At 45.5% G+C, this 11033-nt stretch overlaps 1 protein-coding gene across 1 annotated transcript in view; it reads left to right on the top strand.

The window, feature by feature from the left end:
- Positions 1-11033, top strand: part of ARF1 (ADP ribosylation factor 1) — a 16713-nt gene extending 5680 nt beyond the window's left edge. Inside the window, exons 2-5 of the mRNA XM_006760078.2 lie at positions 9929-10113; positions 10194-10304; positions 10381-10505; positions 10635-11033. Coding sequence (XP_006760141.1) covers positions 9966-10113; positions 10194-10304; positions 10381-10505; positions 10635-10796 — 546 coding nt within the window. The 5' untranslated portion in view covers positions 9929-9965 and the 3' untranslated portion in view covers positions 10797-11033. The remainder of the gene's footprint in view (positions 1-9928; positions 10114-10193; positions 10305-10380; positions 10506-10634) is intronic.

The raw sequence follows: 11033 nt of genomic DNA, 5'->3' as shown, positions 1-11033 counted from the left end.
AGTGCACAAATTTCGTGCACCGGGCCTCTGGTAACATATATATAAAAAGAGGCAATATGCAAATTGGGCCAGGATGCCATAACAGGCACAACCAGCTCAGGAGGAGGGGCCTGGCAGGAGCCCAGAGCCTGGGAGAACAATAGACAGGGCAGCTGCCTGGAGCCAGAGAGAACAACACGCAGGGGGGCCAGCCCTCAGCCCCAGCCCCATGGCTGGGTTCAATTCTGATCAAGGGCATGTACCTAAGTTGCAGGCTCCTCCCTGGCTGGGGCCCAGGTCAGGGCTCATGCAGGAGGCAACCAATCAAAGTGAGCCTCTCACAGCGATGTTTCTGTCTTTCCCTCTCTCTTCCGCACTCTCTAAAAATCAATGGGAAAAGATCCTCATGTGAGGATTTAAAAAAAGAAAAAGAAAGAAATATCATATCCTATGAAAGAGACATCTTGAAAATGCCTAAAGAAAGTTGTCATTTTTTTCATGGTGAAGGGTATGGAGTTCGTGTTGATGAAAACACCTTGGCGGCAGCTGGCAGTGGCAGCAGCAGTGGGATGATGGGGTTGGCACCTTCCCCTGAACAGCCCAGTTGCGGGCCTAAGCCATCAGTAAGTAGGACATCTCCTGAAGGCTCCTGGACTGTGAGAGGGGGCAGGTGGGGCCGAGGCCCCCCCCCCCCATGAATTTCGTGCACCAGGCCTCTAGTAAAAAAAATGAAGTGATATAAAAAATAGCAAGTCAAGTTTCAAAACATATAACAGAGAACTGAAATGCATGAATATGTCACAATATAAATAAATATGAGCCCCTAGAACAGTGATGGCGAACCTATGACACGCGTGTCAGAGGTGACATGCAGCTCATCCCATTTTTAGTTTAATTTGTTTTGGGTTAACACAAAACTGTATTTTTGGTCTTTGATTTTTTTCTAGGAACAGGTCCTTCAGACTCAACTGCAATTGGGGGTTAGAGTCAGACAGAGGGTATCTTGCATCCTTACTTCCAGAGTAGAAGTACTCATTAGGGTCTAGGGTCCTGGTGGCTCCACAACAGAGGACCTGGACACTGCCCCATTCCACAGGCCAGAATACTCAGTCGGCCTTAATGGCTGTGGGGGGAAGGGGACAAGAATGTAGGATTGTTCTGGAGCCCAGGAACAAATCAGAGAGAGGAAATACAGATAAGCAGGGGTCTGGCATAAGAATAGGTGCACAGAGCTGTGAGAGCTATTCCTGGCTTAGCTCCAAGCTGTGGGTCTCCTCCATCCTGGTTTCACTTTCATTTGGGCCAGCCGAGTGGTCGGCAAACTGCAGCCCCTTGAGTGTGGCTCTTCCACAAAATACCACATACAGTGTGCACACATACAGTGCGATTGAAACTTCGTGGCCACATTCAAGGGGTCAAAGAGCCGCATGTGGCTCGCAAGCCACAGTTTGCTGACCACTGGGCTAGCCCATCTAGTAATTTGCTTCCAGCTGTAGGTTTCAGGTCATTAAGTGTGTTTGGTAAGTTGTTTGGAGTATGATTATCTTCTCTCTATATATAAAAGCCTAATATGCAAAGTGTCCTCTCAGGAGTTTGACCACCCGGGAGTTCGATCGCTCACTATGACATGCACTGACCACCAGGGGGCAGCGCAGAATGAAGGGAGGCCCCAGCCAGCAGCTACTAGGGACCCTACCCGTGCACAAATTTCGTGCACTGGGCCTCTAATATTTAATAATAAGTAAAATTTTAAGATTGAGAATAAAGGGGAACTACAAACCATAAATATGCCCATCAATTAAATGCTTTTGTAGGTAGTGGTAAGTAGGATTAATTGCAGTTATGCTGTTCCTACATGTGTCTTATGGTTGCTGGGTGCCTGTTCATTTAGATCAGTGATGGCGAACCTTTTGAGCTCGGCGTGTCAGCATTTTGAAAAACCCTAACTTAACTCTGGTGCCGTGTCACATATAGAAATTTTTTGATATTTGCAACCATAGTAAAACAAAAATTTATGTTTTTGATATTTATTTTATATATTTAAATGCCATTTAACAAAGAAAAATCAACCAAAAAAAATGAGTTTGCATGTAACCTCTGACACACGTGTCATAGGTTTGCCATCACTGACTTAGATAGTGACAGTGGCTCCTGGGTGTTCAATTCATGTTACTGTAGACCAAGCATGTCAATCTCAAAGGCTAACACAGGCCAAATAAGCAAAATTTAAGTTTATGTGGGCCACAATAAAACAAAAGCTTCAATTTTCATAGAAACGTAGGTTTATTTCTATAGAGACATGCTGAATACAAAGGGCTGAAATAAATGAGTAATCATTAACATAAAATAATAGAACATTTTAATAAAATTAATATTTTTTTCTTGAACATTAACTTATCAGACACTGAATAACTGCACAAATTAGTAAGTGTAATGCAAATAAACCTATTCTTCTTGTTCTTGGAAAGCGAAATATTTCCTGTTGCACACACCAAGTCAGTCCAAGACTAATGACATGGCAGTTGGCTGCTAAAATATTCGCTGCTAGTATTTGTAGAAAGAAATGGTGTACAGGAGTGTAAGGAAATGAATGCAACACAATTGCAATAATCAGTCATTAGTGAGTGTTGCCGTCCATTAATAATCTACATATATAAAAGCCTAAGCGACCCTTACGACTGGACAACCGGACAACCGGCTGGTAGCTATGGTGCACAATGACCACCAGGGGGCAGACGCTCAACACAGGAGCTGTCCCCTGGTGGTCAGTGCGCTCCCACAGCAGTCCCTCCCCCCCCAGCCCGCCCCAATTGGGACTGGGCGAGATGGCCCCATCGCTGGCCAAGCCAAGGGACCCCACCCATGCACGAATTCGTGCACTGGGCCTCTAGTTATGTATAACAGGACATTGTAAAAATTAAGTTGTGAAATTTTTATTAAAATGTTTCTTACATATCATTGTAGCCGCAAAAATATTTGTTGCATATGGCCCATGGGCCATAAGTTTGACATGCTTGCTGTAGACCAAGAGTCATACATGAATGAAACTCATTTTTAGCTGTCATTTTAAGGATTTTTACCATGAATCTTAAGCTGTCAAAGAGTGATCTAAATTAAATTTCACTGGTTGCTCCTCCTAAGAACTGGACCTCACAAGTAATGCTCTTCTTCAGGTGTGGGAGATGCTGTGCAAAGGATGTATTAGAGACCAACCCTCGGTGTAAGAATGCTGGCCTTCCTTGGGGTGGGGGTCACAGGGGGCAAAATCTTGCATAGAGGCCAACCATTGTGCTTGATTGGTTCCTGAAAAACATCTTCAAAGTTTTGTTGTGAAAAACAGCGAAACTCCAAACTAGCCTGTAGATGCAGACCAGAATGATACAATTCTAAAATATTGTTGCATGTTCTTTTGTTTATTGAAAGTTTGGGGTTTGGAAAATGGGTGGGTCAAAAGGTACAAACTTCCAGTCTTAAGATAATTAAGTAATAGGGTGCTGACTGTAGCTAACATACTGTGTATCATACATTTGAAAGAATTCAGAGAGTAGATAGTAAAAGTTCTCATCACAAGAAAAAAAATGTTAATCATGTGAAGTAGTGGGTGTTAACTAACAACTTTTATGGTGATCATGTCACAATATATGTACATATCAAATCATGTTGTACACTTGGAACAAATACAGTGTATATATCAATTATATTTGAAGGGGAAGAAAAAATAAAGTTCTCGCAACTTCTTTAGATCCACTGAGTGTCTCAGGCTGAATGTTGTTGTGAGCCTGTTGTTGATGCATATCTTTGTCACAGTTGTATTAGGCCTGTGAGGTATACCTTCTTATCACTAGTATTGACACAATCAGTTTTCCTCTTAACACTAATTTTTACAAAGTAATGACAAAATGTAGTATACTACTCAATTACAGAAAAATATCAAAGCTACAGAAATTGAATATTGGGCTATCAGGCAGAGTTAATGGCTTGACGCTTTATTTTGCTGGTGTATAAGAGTCCCAAGGTGATACACAAAAAAAGCAGTTTGCAGCCTGTGCATGTAGAAGATCAGCCTTTAAATTTAAATTCTGTGTGTCAGGGATGAATTGGACTTTTGAATGATGGATATTCTGAGTACATATATTGAGAAAACGTTTTGTAATGGCTGTCAGTTTCTCCGGAATTTTCACTTTGTTAATTTTTCTCATACTAAAACAGACTATTTGATCTTAGTAACTTACATCTCAGTAAATGACTTTTAAAAAGGCAAAAAGAAAAAAATAAAAAGTAAAAAAAGCTGTCACCCAGATGTTCATTTGAGTAGGGATTCATCCATCTTAACCCCCATTTACAAAGAAGACCAATGCAGCTCATCCCATCTGCAGCGCAAAGTGTAGTTCAGTTCTCCCTTTCTGGGTCGCTGGGTCACACTTTTTGTTTGTTTCCCAAGCTATGCTCTGCATTGGTGGTGTCTTCTTCCTAGTGATCCCAACCATTTAGGTCATCTAGGTGTTCGCTGTTAGAGAGATTCTGTTACATAAACCAGCTCTAACGGTTTCAGAAAACCTGACAGACTTTCCTTCTGCAGAGACAAGTTGCACAAGTCTGATTGCAAAATCTGAAGCAGAGCTACCTCTGCTTCTTTTGAAACCACTGAGGCTTGGTGGTGATGCAGAGGGCCAGGTGGAGGGCACAGATACACTTATTTCTCTAAAGCATTTAAAGCAGTCATTTATTGGCGTCCAATGGATGTTTTCCCCAGGGAGGCCCCATCATTTGCCTTGTTGGCCTTTAGATCTTTGCATGTGGGAGTTGTGTTCTGTTCTTGGCTTTAATGCTGGAATGCTACCCTAAAGGTCCTGTCTGCTCTCAGAGAAGGGCCTCTGTTACTCTTGCATTTTCTAGATAGGTCATTTGCAGACTCACAGGTGCGGAGGAAGGGTTCTGCTGAGAAAGTGTCTTCTCTGCTCACTACTACACTGAACCTGAAAACGGGTTTTGCTTGAGTGTGGGGGGTTCTGGTAGAGTAAAAGATGAAATAGCTCCTGGGCTGGGTGTCCCATCCCCACAAGTTGGAATCTGTGCCAAGAGGATGGCACAACTCTGGTGGCCAGTGTTGAACTTATATAACAGATACTGTGTTAGGTCTGGACCTCTGACAAAGCAGTAAATGGTGCTGAGGCGACAGGCCAGGAAGCCACCAGGATTCCTGGGCCAGGTGCAAGATGGGTACAGATGCTTGTTGTGGGGAGAGACAAAATGCTGTGTATCCTAGTATCTTAAGTCTTGAGACTTGGTGCTCATCCCCATCCTGGTTCTGCCACCAAGTGTGACTTTCCTCAATGAGGCTACATGACTTTGATCTGTTTGAAAACAGAGTGAAGAGGATGGGGACCATGCTGATAATCAGGACTCAGACACAGAAGGGGGGGGTGGGTAAAAATAGGGACTATGCATACAGAGGCCACACCCAGGTGTGGGAGTTTTACCTGGAGATGTTCCCTCTGCCCTAATGGGGTTGGGGAGGATACAGATAACCTTTTAACCCCTTGTGTTTTGTGTTTTTTGTCAGTTTTTGTGAAGGGGATACTTGAACAATAAAACAAGCATAAATAGCAGTCCTCCATCCTGCTTCTCAGGAATGGCCCTTTCATCATTTGACTGTACCTCCATATGAGTGTGTCTGTTGGAATGGTGAGGGTGGGCCCTTCATACCACAAGTTCTGGCCTTAGCAAATAACAGTAACTATTGTGACTAAGTAAACATTATACACTGGTGAGCTAAGAGGTGACTGTCTTATGTTTTCTTTTGCTCGTTTTTATCTTTGGATTTTTTTTTTCTATGTACCTGTCATTAGTTTTTTCCCAATTCCCCTGGAATTGCCAAGCCCCATGTTTAAACCATGTAGGTAGTAATGATTGGGCTGACCGCTGCTCAGGCCTGGGGCCACCTGGCATTTCTCACCTGACTTTTGCTCTCTCTGCCTTATATCTACTTCACACTTTGCCTAGTATTAGTGGCTTACAGTGAGCTTCTTTCTGATCTCTGGATACCAAGTTTAAAGTTCTTTGACCCATGGTGTTCTGGAATTTAGTCTGCTTTGAGTGAATGGGTTTGTTTCATTCTTAGTCAGATGTTGATATTTTTTTTTTAAGGGAGCAGTTTTAGGTTCACAGCAAAATTGAAGAGAGGGTACAGAGATTTCCCCTACACACATGGTATGGGAAATCTTTACTATGAACATCTCCCATTAGAGTAACCACCATTGCAGCATCATACCTAGTAGCGTCACAGCCCTGAAAATCACCTGTGCTCCAGCAATTCATCCCTCCCTCCCACTACCACCAACCCCTGGCAACCACTGATCTTTTTACTGCCTCCTACTTTTTGCCTTTTCCAGAATGTCAGATAATTGGATTGTACAGTATGTGGCCTCCTCCACTTGGAGGAGGCCACATACTTAGTAATACACCAAGTTCCCTTCTTTTGATGGCTTGCCATAGCTGATTTCTTTTTAGTGCTGAATAATATTCCATCATATGGTTGTAGCACAGTTTATTTGTTCACCTACTAAAGGACACCTTGGTTGCTCCCAAGTTTTGGCAATTATCAATAAAGCTGCTGTAAACATTTGTGTGCAGATTTTTGTGTCAACATAAGCTTTCAACTCCTTTGAGTTAATACCAAGGAGTACAATTGCTTGTAAGAGTATGTTTCGTTTTGTAAGAAACCTTCCAACGTGGATGCACCATTTTACATTCCCACCAGCTCCTGTTGCTGTATATCCTCAAAGTATTCCCTTCACAAAAACTGTCATAAAAAGTCTTTGGCCCAGCCCTAGCCAGTTTGGTTCAGTGTGCTGAGGTCCAACCCAGCAGGACCAGGGGTCCCCAAAGGTGTGGACGGAGTCGGCGAAGAAGGAATGACACGGAGACAGCATTCAGTTGATCAGCAGCCTAGCCAGGATCTCCAGCCAAGTTCTGTCTAGGATCTCCAGCCAAGTTCTGTGTCTAGGTTCTCTATGCCATGTTCTCTTGCTAGGTTCTCCAGCCACGTTCTCCAGGTTCTCCAGCCAGGTTCTGTAGCCCTGTTCTCTCGCTAGGTTCTCCAGCCAGGTTCGGTCGCCAGGTTCTGTAGCCGGGTTCTGCAACCAGGTTCTGTCTAGGTTCTCCAACCAAGTTCTGTAGCCATGCTCTGTCCAGGTTTCATGGTTGGGTCACAACATGAGGAGCTGTATTTAAAGGACCAGAAGGTTGAGAACTACTGATTTAAACTCATCTCAAAACGTCCTTGTAGCTTTTGTTGTGTTGAAAAGGCTAGTCTGGCTGGTGTGGCTCAGTGGTTAAGCATCCTATGAACCAGGAGGTCACAGTTTGATTCCTGGTCATGGCACATGCCGCGGTCATGATCCCCAGTAGGGGGCATGCAGGAGACAGCCAATCAATGATTCTCATCATTGATGTTTCTTTTCTATCTCTCTCTCCTCCCTTCCTCTCTAAATAAATAAAAATATGTATTTTTTAAGGCATTTGACTTATTTTTTTTTAAATATATTTTATTGATTTTTTACAGAGAGGAAGGGAAGGAGAGATAGAGAGTTAGAAACATCGATGGGAGAGAAACATCGATCAGCCGCCTCCTGCACATCTCATACTGGGGATGTGCTCGCAACCCAGGTACATGCCCTTGACCGGAATCGAACCTGGGACCTTTCAGTCCACAGGCTGATGCTCTATCCACTGAGCCAAACCGGTTTCGGCTATTTGACTTATTTTTAAATCAGGTTGTTTGTTTTCTTACTGGGTTTTAACTAGTTTTCGTGTGTTTTGGATGACATTCCTTTATTAGATGTGTCTTTTGCAAATGTTTTCTCTTTCTCCTAATTATCTTTCCCAGAGTACAGGCTTTCAATTTTTTAAAAAATATATTTTTTTATTGATTTTTTACAGAGAGAAAGGGAGAGGGATAGAGAGTTAGAAACATCGATGAGAGAGAAACATCGATCAGCTGCCTCCTGCACACCTCCTACTGGGGATGTGCCCACAACTAAGGTACACGCCCTTGACCGGAATCAAACCTGGACCTTTCAGTCCACAGGCTGATGCTCTATCCACTGAGCCAAACCGGTTTGGCCAGGCTTTCAATTTTAATAAAGTCCAGCTTATCACTTATTTCTTTCCTAGATCATGTCTTTGGTATTATATTTAAAAAGTCATCAGCGTGCCCAAGTAGATGTTGATCTTTCAAATTCTCCCAGTTTTCCCTTTCTTACCCATGTTTTTAATTTTAAAATGTCAAATGCCCCCGACTGGTTCCATGGCTGAGTGTTGACCTGTGAATGAGAAGGTTACAGTTCGATTCCTGGTCAGGGCACATGCCTAGGTTTCCAGCTGGATCCCCAGTAGTGGTGCCCCAAGTAGGGGCGTGCAGAAGGCAGCTGATCAATGATTCTCATCACTGATGTTTCCATCTCTCTCTCTCTCCCCCTCCTTTCTTGTCTGAAATCAATGAAAATATATTTTTTAAAAAGTGTCAAAAGTGCACTGAAGCTAGTTTGGAAAGAGCTCTACTGGGCATGTCTGGGACCACGGGAGCATCACATTCACGATGGGGCAGCTGACCCATTGAGTGAAATAGGAATGTGAGTTCGTGTTCATGTAGATACTTGGATAAGGAAAGGGGCTTTCTTACAGCAGAATGCTAACAGCTGTGAGGAATGACTAGATTAGAAAAGTTCCATTTGACAGTTGTCATGGCAGCCAGGAAATGTCAAGGTACTGAAACCTGAGAGGGTGGATGTTTGATGAGCTGGGTGTGTATATTATCACTCAGTGCTCAGGTGGAGAGAACTTAGAATGGAGAAGACCCGAGCCTTTTATCAGAGGTGACATGGGGTTTTGAGGGTCAGGACACGCCCCACACGTGGGTGCAGTGGGGCATGCCTGTGCTAGGCCCATATGATGTCCTTCACTGGTTTCTGACCTCAGCAGTGTTTGTTCATAGTTCAAAGACTGGGAGCCGTTGGTTACTTCTGGGGGAGGCACACCAGCATTTGAGAGGGTGACAGTTTCTTTCTTGTTTAGAATAAAAGTTGAAGAGTAACAGTGGTGCAGCAGGGAGAGGCCAGGCCTGGGCAGCACCAGTGCTTGGGGGCCTTCTGGGACTGAGAGCCTACACTTCCTGGCCTATAGCTTCCTAGCCCTTTCTGCCTGCTCTCTGACCTTGGATGGTAGTTGACTGGATGATGTGAGGAGAACCTGGGGTGAGTGTGGCCTAGACATGGCACGAATGTTCTCACATAAGCGTGTTGCCACACCACTTGGGTTGGACCCCCTCCTCTCTGGAACAGGGGTGACCTCCACTGGTGGGAAAGAGCCGCCCCTGACATGCTGCCCTGGGGCCCTTGCTGTGCCTTGAACCCAGTGCCCAGGTGTGGTCCCCATGTCCAGCCTGCTGCGGGGTGAGTGCGGAGCTCTCAGTGTGTTGGGAAAGGTTGGTTTCTGCTTCGTTCTGGGGGAGGGGAGTCTAGCTCCCCATGCACTCGTCATCTTAAGCCTGGTCCATCTTTAAGGTTTGGTGGGTCAGTGGAGGAACACTATGGGGCCTTGGTTCAGTTGTTTCTGGCTCCCTTGAAAAGATTAGAGAGAGAGTAGCATTCCTTTGAAAGCCATGAATGTCAGGTGGTAAAGGTCAGCCTTGTTCATAAGATTCCCAGACTCTTCCTTCTAAGGGTGATTGGGGGGTGCGAGGGGCTTGAGTGCCCAGCGGACAGACTGTTTTTCTTTTCCTGTAGCTTGGGAACTGGAGTTTCCTTAGCTCCTCCCTGAGTTTTCAGGAGGAAGCAGGATGTCTGTCTCTCCATTCATGGTGGGAGGGTAGGTTGTCTCTGAGCTGCTCCTGTGCTAAACCCTGGGTGGCATAGAAAGAGACCCAGGGACCCCTTCCTTGTCTCTGCAGGTTTCTCTGGCCAGTGTCTCTCCCTCCGGTCTACAGCATGGGGAACATCTTTGCGAACCTCTTCAAGGGCCTTTTTGGCAAAAAAGAAATGCGCATTCTCATGGTGGGCCTGGATGCTGCGGGGAAGACCACCATCCTGTACAAACTGAAGCTGGGTGAGATCGTGACCACCATCCCCACCATAGGTGAGGAAGCCAGGCCATGGGGGTTGGGGAGGTGGCTGGAATGGCTGGGGGTCAGCTCACACTGGGCCATGCTCCTGCAGGTTTCAACGTGGAGACTGTGGAGTATAAGAACATCAGCTTCACGGTGTGGGATGTGGGTGGCCAGGACAAGATCCGGCCTCTGTGGCGCCACTACTTCCAGAATACACAAGGTGAGGGCTGGGGGCCATGGCCTGTGGGAGAGGTTGGGTGTCCTCAGCAACTTCGTTGACACCTGCTCCTTGGCAGGTCTCATCTTTGTGGTTGACAGCAATGACCGAGAGCGTGTGAATGAGGCTCGAGAGGAGCTTATGCGGATGCTGGCGGAGGATGAGCTCAGGGATGCTGTCCTGCTCGTGTTCGCAAACAAGCAGGTACGCACTTATATGTGATTGAGCCACCCCAAGGGGCTGGGGGTATGAAGGGATCACAGGTCAGGTTGGGAGGGATCCCAGTCTTCCTGATGATCCATGGCTACCATGCCACCCTGTCCTTCCCACCAGGACCTCCCCAATGCTATGAACGCAGCTGAGATCACGGACAAGCTGGGCCTCCACTCTCTGCGCCACAGGAACTGGTACATTCAGGCTACCTGTGCCACCAGTGGGGACGGGCTCTATGAGGGACTGGACTGGCTGTCCAATCAGCTCCGGAACCAGAAGTGAACCGAACTCCTCTCTTCCCCCTCACTCCCTACTTCACCCTTGCTTTCCTCTCATGTGGCAGATGTGCCCCTGTGGTGTGAGTGCCAGAAGCTGTCTCCATGGTCGGTCCCAGTGTGCTTCATCATGCTGTACATGTGCAGACGCAGCCTGCAACCGGGTTTTTATTTAATGTAAATAGTTCTTGTTTCCAATGAGGCAGTTTCTGGTACTCCTATGCAATATTACTCAGCTTTTTTT

This window comes from Myotis davidii, unplaced genomic scaffold, assembly GCF_000327345.1.
Source record: "Myotis davidii unplaced genomic scaffold, ASM32734v1 scaffold2737, whole genome shotgun sequence".
NCBI lineage: Eukaryota > Metazoa > Chordata > Mammalia > Chiroptera > Vespertilionidae > Myotis > Myotis davidii.
Note: the sequence above shows the minus strand (reverse complement) of the source record. Positions and strands in the feature narration are given on the sequence as shown.